Source organism: Chelon labrosus (genome assembly GCF_963514085.1).
Source record: "Chelon labrosus genome assembly, chromosome: 24".
NCBI classification, from domain to species: domain Eukaryota; kingdom Metazoa; phylum Chordata; class Actinopteri; order Mugiliformes; family Mugilidae; genus Chelon; species Chelon labrosus.
Window position 1 is genome coordinate 610202 of NC_140357.1, and position 26205 is coordinate 636406.

Sequence of the window (26205 nt, forward strand, 5' to 3'; positions counted from 1 at the left end):
CAGGCCCATCTGGAGTTTGCCAATGACCATCTGGATGATCCAGAGGAGGCATGGGAGAAGGTCATGTGGTCAGATGAGACCAAAAAGGAACCTTTTGGTATAAACTCCACTCGCCGTGTTTGGAGGAAAAAGAAGGATGAGTACAATCCCAAGAACACCATCCCAACTGTGAAGCACGGGGGTAGAAACATAATGCTTTGGGGATACTCTTCTGCAAAGGGACCAGGACGAGTGCACCGTATGGAGGAGAGGATGGATGGGGCCATGTATTGTGAGATTTTGGGCAACAACCTCCTTCCCTCAGTAAGAGCATTGGAGATGAGTCATGGCTGGGTCTTCCAGCATGACAATGACCTGAAACACACAGCCATGGCAACTAAGGAGTGGCTCTGTAAGAAACATTTCAAGGTCCTGGAGTGACCTAGTCAGTCTCTAGACTTAAACCCAACAGAAAATCTTTGGAGGGAGCTGAAACTCCATGTTGCCCAGCTACAGCCTCGAAACCTGAAAGATCTGGAGGAGATCTGTATGGAGGAGTGGGCCAAAATCCCTGCTGCAGTGTGTGCAAACCTGGTCAAGAACTATAGGAAACGTTTGATCTCTGTAATTGGATCTGTACTAAATATTAAGTTCTGGTTTTCTAGTGTATCAAATACTTATTTCATGCAATATAATGCAAATTAATTATTTAAAAATGTGATTTTCCGGATTTTTGTTTTCGATTCTGTCTCTGGCATCTTCAAAGCCTTCCCACGTCATCAGTTCGTTCTATCGAACCCTATTTGAGTGCTTCTACTGCCTATGTATTGCCAACTGATTGAATGATTGAACTGTATTGATGATGTGGTAATCTTAAAGACAAGTAAGTCACCAACCAGAAAGCCTGAGTGAGCTATTGCTGCCTTTAGGTCAGGTGACAAGGAAAAATACAATAGCACCAGAGCAAGACTGGAAGCTGTCTTCGAGGCAATGTGGGGGCATCGGCGGAGATTTATAAAAGATATCCACGCGAACAACACCAATGGTATGTGACAGGCCCATTAGCATCACAGCCTACAAAGGCAGGAGCGCCCCGGTAGTGTGTGAGGCCACGTTTCCAGATGAGTGAAATACATTTTACACTCACTTTGATCCCCTCAACAAAGCATTAGCTTTAAAGTCAAGCCGTCTTCAGAGGACCTGCCACTGTCAATAACCGTGCTGAGAAGAACCACGCTGTGAGTTAATACGAGTAAATCTGCTGGGCCTGATAACATCCTCGTATGTTATTGCTGACATTTCCCATCGTATCACAGAAGAACGTTCTCGGCTGCTTCCAGACTGTCTCGTCTTTCCTGTACCTTTATTAAAGTCAACAGTGTTCGGTCTAAAAGACTGCCACCCAGCATCAGACTTCCTTTATGCAGTCTTGATATAACTGAATTGATCCTCCACACTCCACCAATAATACGGCAATAATATGACAATATAGTTTTCACACCTAGCTATAGTCCTGTATTGCATAGTGAGAGCAAGTATTTGTTCAGCTATATCCATGCCAATTTTGTCTATACAAAAGCAGGATTGAAAGCATAGTATAACCTCTTAAAAGTGATGGAAACATGGACGCAAACAAAAACGCCATTTAAACTTGAGCTTTGCACATTTTTTTACAAGAAAATGCAAAAACAAAAGTGAAGTTTCTATTCACTCCTTACGTGCATGTGTTTTTCACTGAATCTGTGCTTTGCAAATAATATCAGGTGAATGACTGTCGCCTCAACTACAGTTCTGTGAACGCTGAGAATATGAATTCATATACTGCAATGCTGTATTCAGTGTCTTTTAACACTGTGTTGTTCATAACTTGAACAGTTTCCTGTTTACTGTAGTGGTGGAATGTCCAGCTCTTTTCAAAGATTCGTTTCTTTTGGCTCGGCTCCCGTAGAAGAGACTGCTCTTTCTAAGGCTTTGATTTTTTTCCTAATTTAGTGTTTATAAATGGTTTGTGTGTTGCTAAGCATTTTTTTCATTTGCTGTTTTCATAAAAGCCTAATTTTTGCATTTTTGTTACAAAAAAATAAAAATGTTATTGTTTAACATTTTATTCAAAGCTTTAAATGAACAGTCTTAACATTATGACATAAAAGTCAAGTGCAGGTTGGCATTCACAAATACTGCATTCCTCAGTTTGGATGTGCAGTTTTCACTCATTTTCAGTTTTTACTGCATTTAAATCCAGCTCCCACACCTCTCTGATGATCTGTGTGTACATGCCCTGTACCACTACACTTGCTGTCTTTGGAGCGTCAGGCCCTCCCCCTTCCTTTTTTAACACAATGGTACAATCCTCGTCTGTCCTTGCATGTCATTGGCCGCATGGGGTGCCCATCAAATTAAAGTCCTGCCCCTGCCTGCATGGATTTTCAGGAGCAGCTGAATGGGAATCAGCTCTTCTCATTCACTACAAAGAATCAGCTCATTCACGAAAGACACATCACTCGTCCACTGTAGAACTCAGATGACTGAGCCGGTTGTTTGACATGTGTCGGCTGCTCGTATCTTGGGCCTCTGATTGGAAATCTGATCTGCTTTCATTGAAAGTATTTGGTCAATATTTCTTCTCCGGTTTGAAGCAATGATCAATAGTTTTCACATCAACAGTGGAAGAGTTAAAGTCTTTCTTGCTAATAATGGCAAAAACATCAACCTCTGCTCCCATCTGCTTTTCCAGTAGTGTGAAGCTGCTTTCAGAGAAATACTGTAATTCTAAAAAGCCACCACACTACTTTCTCAGCGGTAAAGGGCAGACACTGAGAGGAGCTGGTGAACTCAGAATTTAACAGCTAAAGGGCTGAAGAGCTCAGGAGACAATTGAAACCAGAGCAGAGTGTGAATCAGGCAGAATATGAAGCTGTTTGGCAACATGTTACCCAAAACTGCAGGTTTTTAACATTTCACAGGTGCAGAGTGTTGTTGTGTGAAGAATGCCATTAGTGTATTATGAAAAATTTAGAAGGTTTAGAGCTCACTTCAAAACTGAATAAAAGGCGGGAGTTGATTGTGATCTTTGATCTTGTTTCTGCAGTATTTTTTAAATTGACAGAATGCAACTGAAATGTCAAAGATTCACACAAGCACCTGTATAAAGTGTTCTACAGAAAATAATACAATTTAAAAGGATGAAATCCATCATTCTGATCAAAGACTAAAAGAACAAGACAAGTCTGATTGCGCTTGCAGCTGAACGCAGCTGCGGACACAGTGATCAGTGATGTTCTACAATAACTTGAAGTGCAACCTAGTATTCTAATCCATGAACTTATTATTTTGGTCCTGTCTCTGCAGCATCAGTTGGACTGGATCTTTTGCATGACTCATTGCAAGCCTGATAAATTGGAAACTTCTGTTCGCGGGCTGTGTGGGTTTTACGTAAAGGTTCTGCGGTAACAATTCAATCCCATTAGACCACAACATACGACAGAGAGTGGAGAGTCCACCTGACCCTGGTGTTTAGACTCGGACCAACAGCATACAACGACTGACCTCCAACAAATGAGAGCTGAGGAAGAACAGCAGCTAAATCACAGCTGTCTTTTTTTGTTTTTTCAGCCATTCCTCGGTGGATTTGCTGTGCGACCTCAGGTTCATTATACTGCTGGAAGGTCCACATGATGAAATCAGATCAAAGTAAAGGCTATCTCTAGTCTGCGCTAGACATGTCTGATTGCCCTTGGTGTCAACAGTTAAAGTTGGTTTGGGGGTCTTGGGAGACTACTTCTTGAGTCAGACAATCTGTTTTGGGCTTTGATATGTCTCTTTAATATAAAATCAAATAAGTCCGACCGATCTCGCAGCAGCACTGTGAACCCTCTACTGTATTAAGGTTGATACAGGACACAGCACAGACAGTAAATAAAGATGGACAACGGAACAGCTCCTCTAACGTGAAGCCAAAGCTTTTAGAGCTCCCCCTGGTGGCTGGCCGCAGTATAGGTCATAAGCGCCACCTCCTCCATGTTAGTGGATGGGACTTGGGCCAAACAAAAAGTTCACGTCAAATAAAATAAAATTCAAAAAACGTTTTTTGTCATTTTAGGTAGTTAATATAATACTGATGCATGTTCAAGTGTCCATTTTTCTGATAAGTTTTGTTTTAGTTATTTGACACTATAGAAACAAGATGTGACATCATGATGACGACAAGTTGGCATGCCAACTGCTAGTGAAGCGTTCCGTAGGACCATGAGAATAGGAAAAAAATAAATTAAAAAATAAAAGTAGTGTATAATCCAACTATAATCCAAATTTCTTTATAACAGTAGAGGTAGAGCAGAGCGCAGTATAATTAAACGGAAATGCGAGTGAGTCTGGAGAAAGTGTGGGCGGGGCATCGATAACGAAGCTCCGCGTGGCTCCACTCTCAGACCGCACTGCGCAGACTCTGGCTCCAAACTCCCAAGATGTCACCACCCGTATCCATGGGATACTAGTGTCAGTTTTTCAGTGCAGTACAGTGAAGCCCACTACTGAATAATTACAGCAACAAATGAGTTCCTAAAGTTGGCCTGTGTCCAGACAGCAAGTGTTTTCCTTCGGTGTTTCATTACTGAGAGTGAGCTCAAACATAATGTAGAAAAAAAAAACAACACAAGCTGGGGAATCTTCTCCCAGGGTGGAAACTGTGATTTAAGTGAAGCCTTAATTGAGCCTCATTACCAGAACCAGCAGGAGGGCTTACACGATCCCAGAGTGGAAACGCGAGTGGGTACGTCTGTATGTGTGTGTTCTTGGTTTACATGTGAAAGCAATTTAAAAGGTCAGTATTTCTTTTTAGATGTAAAAATAAAATAAAAAAACACACATACATTTAAATTAATAAAAATTAATAAAAATAAATGTCCTAAGTGGTAACTATACAATAACTACATACTGCATAATACAAAACAAACTAAACCCACTATCCCTTTTCTTGCTTTTCCCAATACATTCCAGTGTACTATGCAGTCTTCATACATGTGTTAACATCCGCAGCACTTTAAGAATTCTTATGCTGATCAGCCATAACATTAAAACCACTTACAGGAGAAGTAACAGCACAGGACACCCTCAGAAGGCCCATGTCCATTCCAACTGTTTTGGTGGCACAAGGGAGACCTACACTATATTAGGAAGGTGGTCATAATGTTACGCCTGTTCGGTGTATTTGTTCTGGTTTCAGATGTAAGAAGACTCAAAGTTCAGTGTTGATTTTGGAAATAGTATTTTTACAAAATAATCCCCTCTTAAAGTCTCCTGATGTCCATTTGATACTAGATCGAAAAAGGGCAGGGAAAAACCAACCCAAGATAAGGGGGGTTTTAAATGTTAAATTTCAAAGCCTCAATTTTTAGGTATGTCATTTGATGCCCTGTTTAAAAGCAATGTAGGCTTTGATTTTATCTCAAAGAAAAAAAAAAAAGTTGATGTTAATACATTACACTACATTGAAATACAGAATGGATAAAACTGAAAAACGTTGACAGCATTTTCTAATGCCTCAATCATTGCCAGATTCCAAAAATCAAAACAAGTAGACTTTAACTCTTAAGATACTCTTGAGACTCCTACAGTAGAGTCATTCATCAAACCACAATACAGGTCAAAATCTCCTCAGCAGCACAGCAGCAGTTATAAATCTCAACAGAACGTGACTCTGTCCTGAAGCAGGAGCAGCAGCCGATGGAGACTCACATCTCCTGACACCGGAGGAAATCAAACAGTAACCCGACGGAAACGTTCTGCACTTCAAAGATCACGCTCCGTCCTCGTTTCCAGAGGGAACTCCTAACATCCATGACAGCGGCATGAACTTCCTGTGAAGTGGGTAATGGATGCCCAATATCTTTTTTTCCCCGCCGCTTCAAGCGGGAAATTAAACGCTTCCTTGGAAAATTGATGGGAGAGCCTGCGATCACACGAGAGCCCTTCATCATGTTCAGCTGTAGTCACGTAGAGGAAAAGACCCAGAATGTGTCTTGTGTGATAAAACTTATCTGACTGAAACTCACAATGATATACGCCTTCTTTCATGCCCTGCTTTATAAATATACACAGAGGCCTTGATCCTGGAAAAAAAAAAATCCCCAGGATTTAGCCAAACAAACCAACACAGATGATATTTACAGATCAGTCAGTCCACAAAGAGCTGCTGGATCAATGTGTTTGAAGTTTCTCAACAAATCGATGAAAAGTGATGGGAAATCCAGCTCTCTTCAAAGATCTGGCTCTTTTCGCCAGCTCCCTTAGAAGAGCCGGCTCTTACGGCTCCCAAACGACTTTGTTTCGGAGCCTTCGAATTTATCTTACTTTAGTGATTATGAATGGTTTGTATGTTGGTAAGCAATGTTTCATTTGCTGTTTTCATAAAAGCCTTATTTTTATGTATTTTTTACAAAAAAAAAACAAAACAAAAAAGTTACTATCGTTCGTGAATGACACATCACTAAAACATTCTGTCTTAATATTGTATTCATTTTATTTGAAAAAACAAACAAACAAACTGGAAATAAACAGAGCAAAATATAACGGTCATAATTTAGGCTTGTGTAAATTATACTTGGCTTCAGGCTTGGTTTCAGCTCATCCATGCCTCTTTCTTCAGGAACCTCACTGCATCCGAAAACCCTTCTTCACATAAAGAGTTCATTATAGGGGCGGATGGAGGGAAAAGAGCCTGGTTTAGACGTTTGATGTTTTCCATGGAGAACTGAAAAAAAACAAAAAAAGAAAATACATTTACAACATGTTTGAGTGATTTACAGTGGTGTGAGAATATTTAACCGACTATAGTTTCCACTGATTCCTTTCCTCTACCACTGCTCCAGCACCGAGAACACACCTCCCTACACTATTGTAAGAGTGGTATGACTTAGGACCCCATATCAACCCAATCTGACAATCCGTTACTCACCATTATGTTCATGTTGGCCAGTCTGAGTTGAGTGTTCAAGCGCCCGCTATGGACAGGACACACATCCTGCAGTCCAGCAAAGGGAGACACAGTGATGGTTCGTCCCACAGGCAGTATTGGAAGGCTGTCGGTGAATCCCCCATCAATCCATTTCTAACGAAAGAACAACAACAAAGGTATGTATCTTGCCAGTGTATTCAAGAATTGTTTTAAAGAAATACTTCAGGTAAACTGAGAACATTACCTGTCCTCTTAACTCCACTGGTTTGAGTCCAGCATAGACGGGCACAAAGCTGCTGGCTAGCAGAGCCTGGAGACATTTAGTTAGTAAATACTCATTCATTCTCAGTCACATAAAACAGCAATAAATCAGAAGGAGGTCGCTGGGCATTGGACACTATGGCCTTCTCTGCTTATGCCATAAGCAATAATTAATGTAAATGTCCCCTAGTGGAGAGACAGAAGTTACAGTTACACCCTCTGTTTGTGCCATGACTGATAAACACTATGTAGACATTCATTAAACAAGTATTGACTTAGTGAGAGTCTTTTTAGGGTCAAAGCAGTAAAAAACAAACGCTAGGCTGCAGACCGGAGGGAAACAAGGATGTAAAACAATCATAAACATTTATGACATGGTTGTTCTAAAATGAAACGATCAGCGCTATGCTGAGACAGAGGGGTTGTGTACCTTTATAAGATCCTCCCTAGAGGAAAACCTGGATACGATGTGGTTCTCGCGACTTTCCGAGTGCGTTATTGAGATGTGGAGACGGTCAGTAGCCAGACTGTGAGCCTCTCTGGGCAGAATTCCTTCTATCCCCTCCCTGGAGATTATCCGCACACAGATGCTCATTTGTCAGTGTTTTAATAATATCCCCACAGGGCTTTTTAAAGCAACATGTAATTATTACTCAAGCTGCTGAATGTACTGTACGCACAAACACCATGACGGGCATACTAATGAAGGATTAACAATATAGTCAGCTCACAACTCAGAGCTTGCAGTCCAAATCTAAATTCAAAGTTCAAACCCTTACATCCATAAAACTAACTTGACATTGTTAAGTTGAGTTGTCTTTGTCTGCTGTTAGGACTTATGTGACAATCTGCTTAAGTTTTGAGTCATTTTCATACAGAAGTGTAGAAAATTCTGAGGGGCGCACATACTTGTACTGATGCCAGTAATCAAATACAGTGGGGAAAATAAGTATTTGATACAAGTTTCCCCCCTTATAAAGAATTGAGAGGTCTGTGATTTTCATCATAGGTACACTTCAACTGGGAGAGACAGAATCTAAAACAAAAATCCAGAAAGTCACATTGTATGATTTTTAAATAATTAATTTGTATTTTATTGCATGAAATAAGTATTTGATCACCTACCAACCAGCAAGGATTCTGGCTCTCACAGACCTGTTAGTTTGTCTTTAAGAAGCCCTCCTATTCTCCACTCGTTACCTGTATTAATTGCACCTGTTTGAACTCGTTATCTGTATGAAAGACACCTGTCCACACACAATCAATCACACGCCAACCGCTCCATCATGGCCAATACCATAGAGCTGTCTAAGGACACCAGAGACAAAATTGTAGGCCTGCACAAGGCTGGGATAGGCTACAGGACAATAGGCAAGCAGCTTGGTGAGAGGGCAACAACTGTTGGTGCAAGTATTAGAAAATGGAAAGGACTCAAGATGACTGTCAGTCTCCCTCAGACTGGGGCTCCATGCAAGATCTCGCCTCGTGGAGTGTCAATGATCATGAGAAAGGTGAAGGATCAGCCCAGAACTACAAAGGAGGACCTGGTCTATGACCTGAAGAGAGCTGGGACCACAGTCTCAATGGTTACCATTAGTAACACACTACGCTGACATGGATTAAAATCCTGCAGCACATGCAAGGTCCCCCTGCTCAAGCCAGCACATGTCCAGGCCCGTCCAGGTTCTTTTCTGCAAAGGGACCAGGACGACTGCACCATACTGAGGAGAGGATGGATGGGGCCATGTATTGTGAGATTTTGGGCATCAACCTCCTTCCCTCAGTAAGAGCATTGAAGATGGTTCATGGCTGGGTCCTCCAGCATGACAATGACCTGAAACACACAGCCATGGCAACTAAGGAGTGGCTCCGTAAGAAGCATTTCAAGGTTCTGGAGTGGCCTAGCCAGTCTCTAGACTCTCTAGAAAATCTTTTTAGGAAGCTGAAACTCTGTGTTGCCCAGCTATAGCCTCGAAACCTGAAAGATCTGAAGGAGATCTGTATGAAGGAGTGGGCCAAAATCCCTGCTGCAGTGTGCGCAAACCTGGTCAAGAACTATAGGAAACGTTTGATCTCTGTAATTGGATCTGTACTAAATATTAAGTTCTGTTTTTCTAGTGTATCAAATACTTATTTCATGCAATATAATGCAAATTAATTATTTAAAAATCATACAGTGTGATTTTCTGGATTTTTCTTTTAGATTCTGTCTCTCAAAGTTGAAGTGTACCTATGATGAAAATTACAGACCTCTCCATTCTTTATAAGGGGGAAACTTGCAAAATCTGCGGTGTATCAAATACTTCTTTTCCCCACTGTATATAATACAAGTGCATTTCCTTTCTCAATCAACACAAAGTCAAATCACACTTAACTCTGTGTTAATTAATGGCAGAGTTTATTAAATATGCCATTTCCTGATTAGGTCACCATAAATGAAACTTAACTTTAGTTTTATGATGAACAGTATCTTAGATAAAGTTAATGTTATTTAAATGTGTACCATTAAAAGTTTAATGGTAGAAGTTATTAAGTGGTAAGTTAACCCACAGATTGGTCGACTACTCAAAAAAATATTGGTAGAATGACAATTCTCAACAATTATCGATCGATTAACCCAATGAAATCCCTGAAGCCTACTCATATTCACATACTTATAATTATTTATTATTTTATTTTGTTGAGCGGCTGGCCTCAGTACATCTAGGGTACGTGCGTACTTAAAGCCCACTTGTGACTGGATCATCTAGGAAGCAAGTAAACACTAGGTTTCTAGTTTTTATAGGGATTCACACAAGGTCAGAAGCACATCATTAATTATTCATTTCAGGTCAATAACTATGACACCCTATGGAAATTTGATATTTTGCTTCTGTTCGGTTATAAAAGATAATAGTGTTTGCTCGGTTCCACGCGAGTCATTTCTGAATGATTACCGTAGCGCGAGCATGAAGTCGTATCCTGGTGTGATGGCTCCAAACCGTTGTTGTCTCACACTTCCCGCAAATCCGTAGGTGAACTCTTTACAGTGCTGGAAAAGGGAAACTGCATGTTATTCAGTTACACTTGGTACACGTATTTACGCCAATGAAGCAGGAAGTAGAAACAAAGGCTGTATAAATGGCTGTATAAAAGTATGATAAACTATATACAGATGATCTTCGCACATATATTTTGTGAATGTGTTCATGAAATATTATATATTATTGTGTACAACAGTATTATTTTAAGAGTGAGTGGGTGTTATATTCAATATGAATATTTACTTATATTCTTATATTTGACAGTGCTGCAGTAGAAAAAAAAAATTATGAAGACAATGACATTTTATTAAAATGTCTAGTCCCTTTGTGCTAGGCAGCCACACAGTTAACCAATCTCTCTTTTCATGTCTGGATGGAGTGGAGATGCACTCTACCTCTAACTTGTCAGGAGCAGTGATCATTACAGCAGCCACCAGGGCCCCAGCAGAAGCCCCTGCACAGGCCCTGAGGGAGCCCAGCAGTTTGCCTCCGTGGCGGACAAATGCACCCATGGCGCCCAAATGGTAGATCCCCAAGAAACCACATGCCGCAAAGGAGAGGTTAAGGACTGTCATCCTGGGCACCTGCACAGACACGATGCAGACATTAGACTTTCGTCTTTGGAGTCAACAAGGACAAGCTACACAGGTCTAGGTGATATGCCACTTTCATATTATGTTTGTCGGGTTGAATCATAGACTGCATATAAATATGGACAATTTTATGGCCATATTTATTTATTTTTCCTACTCTCACGGTCCTCCAGGACAGCTTCACGTATCAGTTGGCATGGCAACTGGTAGTCATCATGATGTCCCATCCACTAACATGGAGGAGGTGGAGCTTATGACCTATACTGCAGCCAATCACCAGAAGGAGCGGCTTCACGTTTGAGGAGCTGTTCCGTCAACTGCGACCATCTTTATTTACAGTCTATGGGCAAAGATAATTTTTTTCGGAAGCTACAGAGCTCTCACTTTTTGCCCCGACTGACTGTTTTGTGCTACTTCCTACAGTTGCAGAGATTGAGAACTGAGGTGAAAAGCACAGTTACTCTGACCCATAGCACCCCAGTAGCTGGCAAACACCGCAAGCTGAAGTGAAATGATCCTAATATGTGTTATGGGTTTTGTGTTGGAGATGTGACGTTCTCGAACGAACTGAATGTAGCGACCAGCTCTTTAAAACAACTTATGGGAGCCAAGTCACACTTGTGAGCCTTCTGGGTTTTTTTTTGTTGCTTTCTTTAACACGGATGAAGAAGAGAACAGACACAAGTGTTCTCTTCAGCAGAGAACACGCATGGTGCTTGTTTGATATGCAAATAATCGCATGACGTCATCTGAGTAATTCACGCTGCCTTCATTCAAGTGCCTCAGTAGGCAGCGGTCTCAGGAAGGGGGAGGACACGCTCCATTTGAAGTGAATGGCTGGCGACTCAAAAAGACAAAATGAGCCAAAGAAGACGTAGCAGCATCTGGATGCAGTTTCTCATGAAAAACACGGTAAATCAAAGTATAATATTTGACAATATAGTGTTTTAATAGTGAGCATATCTGCCTCCACGCAGTTGATCCGGGTTCGACTCCCAATCAACGTAAAGGTCTTTTCCAAATTTCCTCCTATCATTCTTCACAGTGATTATTTTCCAAATACAATGAGTTATCCCCAGGGTGGGGGCCAGATCTTAAAAATAAATAAATATCAAAACAAGCGAGTCTTCTGAACGGCTCTTTGAAAAGAATGAATCCACAACATCCGGCTCCCTTCAAAGAGCCGCAAATCCCATCTCTATTTTGTGTGACTCCTTGTTTGCATATTTAGCTCGACTCAGAGAGCTACAAAAGCTCCATTAATGGCAAATACAACAAACTGGTAATGCCAGTAAAAGTATTTCTTTATATACCGTCAAGCGTACACACATTCACACACCAGTGCTGAGTACTGGAATGAACTCAAGGACATTACAGCATGTGGTCATGTACTCGAACTGCTGCTTAGTAAGAGACACAAGTTGAGTGTGCCAGCTACAACAAGCAGTGCATACGGGTACTTTTATGTCGTCTTGACTCATGCACTCCCGGACATTTATCCACATTTTAATCGGTCTTGTGTGATTTGCATTATATGGATATAATGCAAAACACAGGCAAACACAGCTAGCTAACACTGCTCACAAACTCTTCGGTTGAGATGAGAAAAAGAAAAGAAACATACCGCGTTTCCATCTCAACACAGAGAACACAAAACTGTTAAAACAACGTCGTAGTGACTGATAATGGTAAATAAGTATAGCTTTGGTTATTGAGGTACCAGTAGTAGCGGCACTCAGCGAGAACCGGAAGTAAACAACACTCCTTCTTCCGCTCTTGGTTTTCAAAATAAGATCCATACCGTCGTTTTAGATGTAAGTCTGTGTTAGAACGAAAAATAAAATATATACAAATGAAATACAAATTATAGGTTTGCAAAAATGTCAAATTTGACCAAATAATTATTTTTGTTATTTTAACTGTAACTGTACATTTTTTTTCTACTCTTTTCCAATATGTTTAAGGTTATTATTTAATATTAATCACACTGTTAAATGATTTAGCTCTTGATAATGTGGCATCAATCAGAGATGGAATTTTTGTCTCTTTGAAGGGAGCTGGATCCATTACTTTCGAAGAGTTGTTCAAAAGACTGGCTCATTTTTATATATTTTTTATTTTTAAGAAGCCATGGAAATAATTACTGGGAGGAATGGTATAATATACTGAACAAATCCATCCCACCTCACAGGTGTGGCATATCAAGATGCTGATTAGACAGCATGATTATTGCACAGGTGTGCCTTAGGCTGGCCACAATAAAAGGCCACTCTGAAACGTTCAGTTTTATCACACAGCACAATGCCACAGATGTCGCAAGTGTTGAGGGAGCGTGCAATTGGCATGCTGACAGCAGGAATGTCCACCAGAGCTGTTGCCCGTGAATTGAATGTTCATTTCTCTACCATAAGCCGTCTCCAAAGGCGTTTCAGAGAATTTGGCAGTACGTACATCCAACCGGCCCTCACAACCGCAGACCACGTGTAACCGCACCAGCCCAGGACCTCCACATCCAGCATGTTCACTTCCAAGATCGTCTGAGACCAGCCACTCGGACAGCTGCTGCAAAAATCGGTTTGCTTAACCAAAGAATTTCTGCACAAACTGTCAGAAACCGTCTCAGGGAAGCTCATCTGCGTGCTCGTCGTCCTCGTCGGGGTCTCGACCTGACTCCAGTTCGTCATCGTAACCGACTTGAGTAGGGAGATGCTTACATTCGATGGCGTCTGGCACGTTGGATGAATCCCGGTTTTCACTGTTCAGGGCAGATGGCGGACAGCGTGTGTGGCGTCGTGTGGGTGAGCGGTTTTCTGATGTCAGTGTTGTGGATCGAGTGGCCCATGGTGGCGGTGGGGTTATGGTATGGGCAGACGTATGTTATGGACGAAGAACACAGGTGCATTTTATTGATGGCATTGTGAATGCACAGAGATACCGTGACGAGATCCTGAGGCCCATTGTTGTGCCATTCATCCACGACCATCACCTCATGTTGCAGCGTGATAATGCACGGCCCCGTGTTGCAAGGATCTGTACACAATTCCTGGAAGCTGAAAACATCCCAGTTCTTGCATGGCCAGCATAGTCACCGGACATGTCACCCATTGAGCATGTTTGGGATGCTCTGGATCGGCGTATACGACGGCGCGTTCCAGTTCCTGCCAATATCCAGCAACTTCGCAATATTCATGCTGTCTAATCAGCATCTTGATATGCCACACCTGTGAGGTGGGATGGATTATCTCGGCAAAGGAGAAGAGCTCACTATCACAGATTTAGACAGATTTGTGAACAATATTTGAGAGTAATGGTTATTTTGTGTATATGGAAAATGTGTTAGATATTTGAGTTCAGCTAATGAAAAACGGGAGCAAAAACAAAAGTGTTGCGTTCATATTTTTGTTCAGTGTATTTTGAAAGCTGATTTTTGAAAGCAAAAAAAAAAAGAACACCTCACAACTTCGACTCGTCCTTCGTGTTAAAGAGTCAGTCGATAGATGCGGTTCGTTTGTTCAGATAATCTCGAGCCCCAGTTTGTTAAACAAGTTCATTTAAGTCGTTCCTGACACCACAGAGTATAATTCATGTTTCATGTCACTCTTCCATTCTTCCATTCCATTCTTTATGTGTATTTTATGTCTGATCACAACACAGCCATTGTCTTTATCTTGTCTGCAAACTGATTTTGTCTGTAACGACCCCACTTTATCCCAGTCATGGCTTTAAAACATTGTACTACATTTCTGAAGCACACCATGCAACCAAGACGGTTATTCAACTGCTGACCACAGACAGATAATGAGACCTCTGTAAATCAAACCTCTACAAAAACTGAATAAAAAGCTTAACTTGGCCATAATGCAAAGCTATACACCAAGGAACAGGTGGATATCAAGGGTTCTTTTTAGACCACTTTAAAATGTGGCAAAGGTGTTATAATTTGAGGAAAAATGCTGTTTCTGTCTAAGGCAGACACACAAAATGAATGCAGATTTTATCTTTAGCAGGCTGGACTGCTGTCGTGTGTGTTTGGTGCATCTACAGTAAGAAAGCGGAATTAATTTTACGATTCCTTTGGTGGTTTTTAAAATGCATGCAAATCTGAGTGCGCTGATTTAACAATAATTGCGAAAACTCTGCCATCGTCTGCCTTTAATTTTATTATATTCCATTGCTTATATCCCTGTTGTATTTCATACAAACAGATAGACAAATACACAAATTTACCACTTGTATTTTATTTCATATATGAGCATTTGAGTGTGTGTGTGTCACTGTTGCCACTGCCAGGATTCTAAGTACATAAATTCTGTGGACATTTTGCTTTGGTACATTTCATGAATGACACCTGCCTTCTGACAGATCAGACAGTTCGATTTAAATGTGGTATCCAGAAACGGGAACGAATTAACCATCTGATGAGGTGTGAAGCTTTTGTAAAAGGTAGAACCAAACACACATCTTGTGTCCGCAGCTTCTTAAAATACACTGTACAACCTATTTCCGTGTGTAGAATTAGTTCATTAGTTTCTACAGTGTGAAGATCATAAATATTTGAACAAAGCTGCTACATTTTCAACTCAAAACTATTTAATGAAACTCCTCACATTGAATGTCTTATAGTCCCATCACATGTCCTGATGACCCAAATATTAAAGCAGTGTGCACTTTTATTATTAGCCCAACCGTGTAATTTTTCTCACCTAAAGCAGTATCCCTGGAGTGTAATTCCTCCTCTGCCACCGTTTCAGTCAGCATTTATTTCCCCTGGACCTTCCGCCAGTGAAAATTTTCTGAGTTTTGCGCCGCTTTCTTGCCATGTCAGCAAGATTTCTTTCTCCTTCAGTGTTGCATATAATTATGTATGGCCTGAATGTTAACTGGATTTGCTGGGTGAAACACTATGGAGAAAAGACACTCCACCAGAGGAAGCGATGGTGTTAGTGGGCTGCTGAAATAATGGATTTCAAAATGAAAAGGGGACTAGCAGCAATGTTTGTGATGTCTAGATTGAGGCAACAGAAATGTTCACGTTGTGGTCACCCTTTTTACTGAGTTAGGACCATGGTCTATTTCAATTTTATTTACCCTAAAGGCCTCTGTGCTAGTGTACTGTTGGTAGCTGGTTCTGTTTTAAAGGTTCTTCACACCAAATATTGATTTGGTTAAGGATTTTTTTAAACTGATTAAAAAACAGTTCAACTCATAATGTACATTTTTTAAGTTTATTTAATGAAGTTATTATAATTTTTTTCTTTTCATTCCATCCCCCAGCCAAATTTCGTTCTATCCCCTTCGACCCTTTTCATCCCTTCCCCTCAAACTTTTTCATCCCATCCTCTCGACCCCTTTTCATCTCTCTTCATCCCATCCTCTTGACCCTTTTCATCCCATCCCCTCGACCCTCTTTGCATCCCTTTTTCATCCCATCCCCCAGCCTCTTTTCATTCTATCCCCTTTGACCCTTTTCATCCCTTCCCCTCGAACTTTTTCATCCCACTTCATCCCATCCCCTTGACCCTTTTCATCCCATACCCTTTGGCCCTTCTCATTCCTCCCTCCAACAACACTCTGCTCTATCACCAACAGTTACAAAGAACGGGTTTTAAATTGTCTTGCATTTATATAGCACTTTTCTACTGGCTTCACAGTCACAGTGTCACAACTTCCCATTTATTCACACAAGCACAGTGTCTTGCTCAAGGGCACTTGGGCATTGGTTTGTGCACCAGGGATCGACCCAAGAACAACCCGCAAATATACGCGTACTGTATATCCATGGTGAAAACGCTTCAACCAGATGTGATGGATGCAATGCACGCAACACAAGACAATAAGAGTGACTAAGTAAATTTAATGAGGACTTAGTAAAAAGAACAAAAGATGCTGGTGATGATCAAGTAAAATACAAAATAACAGGATCAACAAATGAAAGGTAATCCTGACAGAAGAAGAGCAGGATAATCCAGAATCTGGGAATGCAGGCAGGAATAGGACAACATGCAGTAACTCAACAGATGACTCAACAAGGGGAAAGACAGGGCTCTGAATACACAAGGGCTGATGGGATAACACAGGTGGACTGTGAGCTGGAGCGCACACCAACAAGAGATACGACAAAACAGGTGAAAGCAATAACTAGGGTAGGAAAAGGGACAAAAAGAGGAAGTAAAACTAACAGAGTAAGGGATCTTTTCAAATGAACACCAGAAACACAATGAACACAACACTGACAGGACCAATAAACACAGACATCATGACAACCAAGGACTGAAAAACACACAGGATTAAAGGGACAAAGGTCACTGTTCAAATATGAATTAAGACAAAAGCTTTTTCAGCAGAATTTGCAGTTATTTTGTCATTATTTAATCAAAAACCCTACTCAAGCTTTCTGCTTTTTACAGCCAATATCAGTTTACATCTAGCAAACTGCAAGATCCAAGTTTCCAATTGAAAAGGTATCTGTGCCAGTCCCCAACTGGTCACTGTTTTGTTGCCACTTTTATAACAAGTCATTTGAGCAGAGAAAGCCTGCAGCATGGCATGAGATTGTTTAAAGGTTTGTAAAACCTGCCTCGCTCTGCCCGTAGGAGCTGCTGACTCACCAAAAAAAAAGTTTTATTTTACTGTCTGGTTATGTCAAAGTAGTGTCTCAAAGGTTTTCCACACCGACAACTGCATCCTAAAGTAAAACAGTGAACACTGAACAATTCTGTCATAAATGTCGTTTTTAAAGTGGAAGACTTATGGCAGGCTTCTGTCTTCACAATAGAAGTGTAATAGGCGGTTTAGGCTTCTGCGTCAATTTGACGCCATAGCTATGGCGACAGCCCAGACCATACACAGACCCTACACAGATCCTAACGGCGTAGCCTCCCCAAAAATATAACTAGGCGTTGCCGACGCAGACCGCTTTAGTATTTCTGACTGCTTCTCCATCTCCGCAATTTTCGAATTGATATTTTGGATCAATAAAGATGGAACACATCAAGGAAAGGTTTACATAAGAGGTTTGGAGATACAAACATTTGCATGACTCGTCTTCGGCGAAAGTTTCAGTCGCCATTGTTGAAAGTGAAGCAGGAAGTAGAAACAAAAATTAACCCAACTGGCAAAAAAGACACAGCGCTGACGTTTGGGTGGTGTTTTTACAGTACAAGCCAGACTGACAAGCACACACAAGTATAAATGGCCCGTGCCGGGAAAGGCTACGTGCAGAGTTTACGGTTTCTAGCCCCACAGTACTTTAAATGACCCTTAATAAGGCCAGGTACTTTAAAAATGGCACGCTGTTGCTTTCTGAAATATAATTTTGACTAATATACAGTAGTTGTTTAATATAGATTCAGCAACAGTGTCTAACACCAAACATAACATTAGCATGTGTGTCCAATTAAACTACAATGTATGTGCTCGCAGTAATGAAGTAACGTGTCGCCCTGGGCAGCAGTGTCACTCATCGACATCTTTTCTTGGAGCTCCATGGCAAAGATGAATAAGGTAATTCAGGATTTGACACACTTGTTAGATGGACTAATAAACTACTAGTTAGACTCTGCATGTGGGATTAATTGACTGTAACAAACACAGAGTCCAAACATCGCCCATTAAAGCGCCACGTTGGCGTTTCAATACACGGGAGTCAAAGAAAGAATAATGCAAAAAGTTCTTGGTTACGACATTTTTGCTCATTTCGTAATTTAATAAGTGGATTATGGTTTGGAAAAAAAATAAATATTCATAGTAGCTGTGTTTAAGTAGAATAGGTCTTTATTGTCTTTGTCACAAGAACAATGAAATTAAAAGTGCTCTCCTATCAGTGCATTATAAATAAAAAGAATAAATTTAAAAAACATATAACATTTAGCAGCATAGGTAACACACACACAGTAGTAGTGGAGGTGACTAGTCCATAACACACATGTTGTATATACAGACACCCAAGACACCTGTTAAACACTTCATGAAAAATACATCTAAGAAATATATATATTAATGTAACATATCAGTATTCTGAAATTGCTTTGGAAATAAGACAAAAATAATCAGTCTTCTCATTATCTCTCATTATGGACAACAGCATTATCATTATGCAAATCTCTGAATGTTGCATTGAGGAGAAAAAAACAATTATTTCTTTACTCATTATAATGAGTTTTCACATAATTGCAGGAAAGAGACCCGGCCTATAAAATTTAAAAAGATCTGAAAATGCCCTAAGTTCTTAATGTTATGCATTCATCATTAGAAAAAAAATGCATTACACTAACCCTAAAAAAATATTGACAGATACAACATTTTCCAGACATTTGAATTCAATCAAATATAAAATAAAAAAATACGTGCTCATAAACACAAATAACTGAATCTCCTGTGACACATAGTGATCAGGCATAACATTATGACCACGTTCCTAATATTGCTGCAGGTCTCCCTTGTGCTTCCAAAAAAGCATAGACTGTATATAAATATGGACAATGTGTCGCCACTTCCTTGCAGTGGCCAAACTGACACTATTTTCCGTGAGTTTGGAGCCAGAGTCTGCGCAGCATGGTACAAGAGTGGAGCTACGCCGAGCCGCAATAACGATGAACCGTCCACACTTTGCACCAGACTCACTTGCGTTTAGTTAATATTACGCTCTGCTCTATCACCCCCAGTTACAAAGAAATGTTGGATCATACACTGTACCTATTTTTAATTATGTTTTTTTACAACTCTCATGGTCCCACAGGGTGCTTGTCGGAGGCAAGGCAACTTGTAGTCATCATGATGTCACATCCTGTTTCTATAGCGTCAAATAACTAACTAAAACAAAACTTAGTCCGAAGTCCCATCCACCTACACGGAGGTGGAGTTTATGACCTATACTGTGGCCAATCACTAGGGGGAGCCCTACTTGCTTTGGCTTCACTTTTGAGGAGCAGCTCGCCATCCATCTGTATACTGTCTGTGCTTGTGACTCATCAGAGAATGGACACGGGCCTTCTGAGCCTTCCGCGTATGTACCAGAGTAATGTTAAAATGAGTCCTTCATCATTGTTCAAGTGCCAGCAGACATGACTTTAATAAAGGAGATGATGATTATTCAGCGGAAAGCCTGTGGTGAAGCTTAGCTGTGAGAGAGTGCATGTGTGGGACACACTCTCATCCCAGAGTCCATGAATCCGTGTAAAGAGGTCCAATTTCCGATATCAGTCATTATCCAGAGGAAAGTTATAATTAAGAGGCACTTTCAGAAAAAAACGACGGAGCGAATATTATCAAAGTCACCGGGAGGAGGCTGGGTATTTCTGTGTTTGACTGAAAACTGATCGGGGAGGTGGAGGGGAATTATACTTCTCAGGGCTCAGGCCGGCTGATAAAGCCGCTTTTCTACAGACAGACTGAGGAAAATGCAATTCCCTCCCCCTTCTCCTTTTATAACCTCACACAAGAGGAGTCGGAAAGACATTGCAAGGTCATTCAGATAAAGTAAATCTGTTCAAAAGATCAATGCCTTCCTGTAGATTGAGGAAAGAAGAAAAAAAAAACAGAATCCAGAGCCAAGGCAAATGAGTGGAGAAATAAAAGTGAAATTGCAAGCACGGCACATAAGCTGAGGCTGTGATGGAAGGATAGCAAAAAACAGAAACAGGCTGGGTATGACAGATGAGAGGGGAGAGGTGATGTTTGGCTGAAAGGCCATTAGGACAATCACGTCAACGCGGCGCAAACATGTACCTGTCATATCACTGCAGATCTGCACGCTGCGTGCGAGGAGATGGGAATTACTCACCTCGCTGGGACGTGATTCATCATAATGCCGGCTCTGTGCAGGCGCATTTAATTGCAAAACGCAGATCTTGTAAAACTAATTGAAGATTAGTTACTGAGAGACAACAACGAGAGGTTCTTACAGAAATACACGAGCAACCGTCTTGATTAAAAAACAACGTAGCTCAGGCTAAAGTGACTGGACAGTTTCAGGGCCATGTGTGGATGTTGACACTCTGAGGCAGCAGATGTGAATAAAGCACAAATTGATCACAGGAATGAGCAGTAGCCGTTAGTCTCTGGCTACTTTCTGAAATCTTACTGTGTCTCCTCTGGAAACTGGAGGACAAACTATTTAAGGAAGGAAAAATTGGATATCCTTCAGGAGGAGGACGGAGGAAAAACTGTAATTCTGACTCTTAGAACAGATGCCCGGGTAGATGGAAAAAGAAAAAAACAAAACCTGTGTTCCATATCGTATTTGCACCCAGTCGAAACTCAATCGCCCTCTGCAATGGGACAAGTTTACTTGAAAGAAAAAAATCCGAAAGTTTTGCAGTCTTGATGCAACTGGACAACTTCACATCTAACTACAAGACTGCAGCATTCTTTGTCACCACAAATAGCCAATATAAAGCCGCAATGTGAACTAAACTTTTTCTTATGATGAACATAATCCCTTCATCTTTGGAAGACACTAATAATGGAAAGAATAGAAACCATGACCCCACCTTTTCTCACTATAACATGAGATCTGCATCGAGGTGGGTGGATAATGATGTCTGATCGTGAATTAATATTTCAACCCACTCTTGCTATTAATAATAGAGATGGGATTCACAGCTCTTTGAAGGGAGCTGGTTCTCGTGGATCCATTCCTTTCAAAGAGCCGTTCAAAAGACTGACTCATTTTGAAATTTATTTATCTTTAAGATGCCAGTCTGAGGGTAACTTATTGTATCCGGAAAATTATCGCTGGGAGGAATGATAGGGTAAGACATGCTCGCGGCTGTGACTTGGTTCCCGTTGTTCGTTTTAAAGAGCCGGTCAATAGATTCGGTTCATTTGCGAACGTCACATCTCTAATTAATACCAATTCTCATTATATGTATTCTGCCCACACTGTGATGTGACGTCAATACGCAAGGCACTGGCAGAAAAGAAAAGAAAAAAAATGCGGTTCATCTTCGGACAAGGGAAGCTGCAATGGATTCACTTGAGAGATTTACACTGTGCAAAGGTCACATGACAAACCCTGTGTCTGTATGGTACATTTCAGTAACCTTGGTACCAAGGCCAGTATTACTTATATTACACTAATCTAGCCCTGAGGGTCTGAATGCAAATGTCTTTGTTTGGGTATGTCTGACAGGGTCCGTTGTTTAGTTGTGTATGCATGCGGCCTAAAATTTACGACTGTGCAGATGGTATTCACGCAATCTCCCCTCTCATTGTTTTCCCAATTATATTTATGGGGACTATGTAATCAGTGTGATGAACATTTATCAGCTATACCAGAGCCAACAGGAGGCGACTGGGCGGATGATAGGCATACAAAGCGCGTACAGTTATATCCCCTGGAGGCCGGTTTTACTAGACAGACAAATACAACTCAGATAGACGTATGGTAAAGCAATTTCGTTCTCAATTATCATAAGAATTTAACAGTTACAGGAATGTCTTATATGTTCAAGCGTTCCAAACTACAAGGTATGAGTATGAGCTCACGCGCAATGTTAGTTATGTAAAACCAACGAGATAAATCACAAATTCCAACCACACCAGGATCACAGTCCTAAGTGTTCCATTACCACAGGTTGCCTTCATCTTTCACTCCCTGTTTTGTCTTTTTCAAGCTTCTTTTGTTCCTTCTTCCTGATGTGGCCATGGCTCAGTGTTGCTAAATCTATCACTACCGCACTCCTCTTCTTCACCTCTTCTATGTCCACTTTGTATGTCATTGTTGTCGATGCTGGTAGTGTGGATCAGTGAGTCAGTGTCTCATCCACTCATTAGTCATCACTGGGAGAGCATATGGGAGAACCATATGCTTAATAACATACGAGCAGACAAACCAAGGATGGAAACTCTGGGAAAGCATATGGTTTTCTATGGTTCATATGGTTCTACAATATGCTTTCCCAGGGTCTCCATCCTTGGTGTGTCTGCTCTTATGTTATTATCCAGCCACGAAGAACACACTTTGGATTGCTTGGTTGAGAGTATCCTATTTATTCTCCTTCTCCTACTTCTCTGGTGTACCTTTCCATGTTGCCTTGATCTTGAACACCATCTTAGCCAAGCATCTCAAGTATCACAGTTGTTGTTTTATTCTGTGTATCCGCTTGTTGATTGTCAGTGATGATAAGGGTAAGGGACTGTTTGTCATGCTGCATTCTGCTTGTTTCAGGTATCCAGCTTACTTATGATTTTCATTTTTTTCTGGGGCTTTGTGCACATTCTCAAAGGGTGGGCATGATGATATCACTCCCTTGACCTGCCTTGACGGCTTCACCTTGCCGTGGCATTCATATGTGGGCTACTGGAACAAGATATTCATGAACAGGATATGAGATTAGACAACTGCAATACAAATACTCCAAAACTGGGAGAGTGGTTCTTGTGGATTCCAGGAACAGCAAGATCTCTATCCAGAAGAGTGCAAAAACAGGTAAGATACTGTGCATGACCCTCAAGAACTATCTGATGGGGAATTGAAGATGAACTGTATGATCATTTTGGAGGATGTTGTTTGTGATGCTGCTAAACTGGATTGTTTCTGTTATTTAGCCTAGCCTGCTTACTACAGTTGTGTTGTAGAACCATGTGTTCGTCACAACCCAATACAGTTCAGTAGTACCAAAACTGCAGTTTCCAAAATAAAATCATAATTGAAACTACAGCCTTCTCAAGTTCTATGGAACTTGTTCATTGAGTGGTTGTCAATGGCAGCTGTTAATCATCATGATGTCACGTCTTGATTTTAAAGCGTCAAATACGAAATTCTCTCAGAAAAATGGACACTTGAATATACGTCAGAATTATATTAACTACCTAAAATGACAGAAGCCATTCTTAAAAAAAAAATGTATTTGTTGTGTAATTTAGTGTTTTCGTTTGGCCCAAGTCCCATTCACTTACATGGAGGAGGTGGAGCTTATAACTTTATTGCAGCTAGCCACCAGGGGGAGCTCTACATGATTTGCCTTCACTTTTGAGAAGCTGCCATGGCGTCTACTGATTCCATTATGCGTGCAGAACGTGAAATGGTGGCACAAATTTCTGAATCCTGAATCAAATCGATATCTGTAGCTGACAAACTTTCACCGTTGTACAAGATCACGGGTGAACTCCATACTAAGAGGCTCAAGGCTCAATGTACCACTCTCAATATGACACACAATGAATATACTATCACATAACAGTCACCAAGGATTTGTTCACACAATATCTGACAGACCTCTACTGGTGGACCTTTCAACACAGCTAATTGACTGCCATTGCAAGTAGCCTGAACTTTACAACATAGTGTCGATTGTCCTACATTCGACAGTTTTGCTCACTGTACAGCTGAGCGACATCGGACACGCATGCAGCATTATAAGGAAACCACATCATGTCTGATGACTATCACAAAACTCTATAGAGGGTCAAAATAACGCCTTCACAAATGCATGGTTCAACAAAGGAGAGCCACCTTTTCAGTACAGGACTCCACCTCCACCTGAAGGTTGAGGGACACTCTTTTGAGGACAACGATGTACATCACTTGTCAGCCGCTTAACACGCTTCCCCACAAAGTTTCATCCTCATTCACATCCAAAAATCTATCAATTCATGTGAGTTTCAAGAGCGCACCGCCCACAGAATCCCTACCAGTCATGCAGAACTGGAGAAGCCACTTAGATGAGCCATGAATTCTTTTCCAAGAAGACTCAAAATTTTGACTTTTGGCTACATCATGACCAGGGTGACTGAGAATCTTCACACACATCATTTTTAAGAATTTCATCAGCTCATTGTAATTTGGATGTTTATTATGAGTGGTTGTTTGGGACCTGCAGTGGATTTACTTGTTCAGGCATGACACACACACACAAATCCATGCCATGATTGATGAAAATGTATTGATAAAAAAGTCAACGCCACTTTTTAATTTTCATACAATGTGGCCCTTGGAGGTCAGTCCACCTTAAGACTGATTATGAGCCAGTAAGCACTAGGTGTAGCTCATTAATGCCTCTATAATTATGTCAGGGAAATTCTCAAGCTATAATACACTCTGCTTCTCATCTCTGTGGAAGAGGGTTAATTTGAGCTCCTCCTTTTTTAATCCAGTGCTGATCTTTTAAATGACTGCTTGAGAGACTGACTTGTTTTGATCGACAGTAAGTCTTCTCTCGATTGCCCGCATGTTTCACGGGGTGTCTTTGAGAGCTGTTTATGAACAGATAGTCATCCGTTTCACAGAATGTCAAAGCTTTATTCAGAGGGAAATAGTGTCCTGTCCTTAGTGAAACTGGTTTCACTTATAAATGTGTGAGATAATTCTGTGATATCAATTTATTGACTGTTGCCACAAGAGTTGTTTCTTTTGCTCTTTTTCTTCGGTGCTAATTGCTGGTTCTAGGTTTTGAGTGCTTAGTTAAAGCCCATACTTACAGTACCATCTGCCAACACAAATAAATGGCTCCTCTTGTTGTCCTAGGCCAGAGCCTAGTCCATGTTTATGCCGACACAATTTCTTTAGTTTTGTGTCCTGGTTTGATATAATGTAAAAAAGGAGGGGGCCTTACCATAAACGTTATACTATATGAACAAAATCCCGGGACATGTTATTGCATAGAACGTGATATGATTTGTTCTCAAAAGTAAGGAGTACCTCTCGCCCGATGACAGCTGGGATAGGCTCCAGCAGACCCCGCGACCCTTAACAGGAACAAGCGGTTACAGAAGATGAATGAAGTAAGGAGTAATGAGGTGTCGTTCATGAACGAACCGAATTCTTTGTAGCGAAGGAGAAGAGCCGATTCCCGTTGGGCGGAGTCCTCCTGAGAATCCAAACAGGCAGGGGAGGGACTTTATTTTGGTGCGGGCCAATCACATGCGAGGAGGGACAAGGATTATACCATTGTGTTAAAAAAGGAAGGGGGGCCAGACCCTCCAAACACAGTGAGAGTAGTGATACAGACCAGGTACGCACAGAGCAACAGAGAGACGGGGGAGCTGGACTTAAATGCAAGGACGTTGGCAAAAAGTGAAGAAATTAACAAAAACTGGACATCCAAGCTGAGGCATCTGGTACTTCTGAATGCCAACTTGCGCCAAAGACTTTTATCTAGTGTAATAATATTAAGACTTTGGCCTCTGTTTATCTGATTTGTTTGCTGTGGTTCAGTTGTTCATTTAAAGCAGGGGTGTCAAACTCATTTTAGTTTGGGGGCCACATATAGCCCAGTTTGATGTCAAGGGGGCCAGACCAATAACACGATAGCATATTTACCTATAAATAATGACAACTCCAAAGAAGAACATTATGAAAATGTATGATTTAAAGCTTTGATTAAAATGTTAAAAGTAAATAGTAACTGCATATTTTTTTCTAACAAAAAATGCATAAAAATACGTCTTTTATAAA

General features: G+C 40.9%; 1 protein-coding gene across 2 annotated transcripts; it reads right to left on the minus strand.

Annotated features, from left to right (window-relative positions):
• Positions 1 to 6506: 6506 nt before the first annotated feature.
• pnpla4 (patatin-like phospholipase domain containing 4) lies at positions 6507 to 12549 on the minus strand. 2 transcript variants are annotated; one of them, XM_084574288.1, is made up of 7 exons: positions 12433 to 12549; positions 10611 to 10799; positions 10129 to 10223; positions 7623 to 7758; positions 7176 to 7241; positions 6932 to 7084; positions 6507 to 6727 (listed from the first exon to the last, which is right to left on the minus strand). In XM_084574288.1, exons 2-7 carry the CDS (start codon positions 10788 to 10790, stop codon positions 6596 to 6598), a joined length of 762 nt encoding a protein of 253 aa, XP_084430414.1. In that variant the 5' UTR covers positions 10791 to 10799; positions 12433 to 12549; the 3' UTR covers positions 6507 to 6595. The 2 variants fall into 2 exon arrangements, with proteins under 2 accessions (XP_084430414.1, XP_084430413.1); XM_084574287.1 differs by lacking the exon at positions 12433 to 12549 and having other exon boundaries at positions 10611 to 11356.
• Positions 12550 to 26205: the final 13656 nt, after the last annotated feature.

What these genes read in the sequence shown, in the direction of transcription:
- pnpla4 (XM_084574288.1), bottom strand. Translation starts at nt 10,790, where the DNA reads ATGACAGTCCTTAACCTCTCCTTTGCGGCATGTGGTTTCTTGGGGATC. An exon ending in CAGTGGAGTTAAGAGGACAG is followed by an intron (nt 7,085 to 7,175) that starts GTAATGTTCTCA and finishes TTCTTTCGTTAG; the next exon opens with AAATGGATTGATGGGGGATT. An exon ending in TGGCCAACATGAACATAATG is followed by an intron (nt 6,728 to 6,931) that starts GTGAGTAACGGA and finishes GTTTTTTTTCAG; the next exon opens with TTCTCCATGGAAAACATCAA.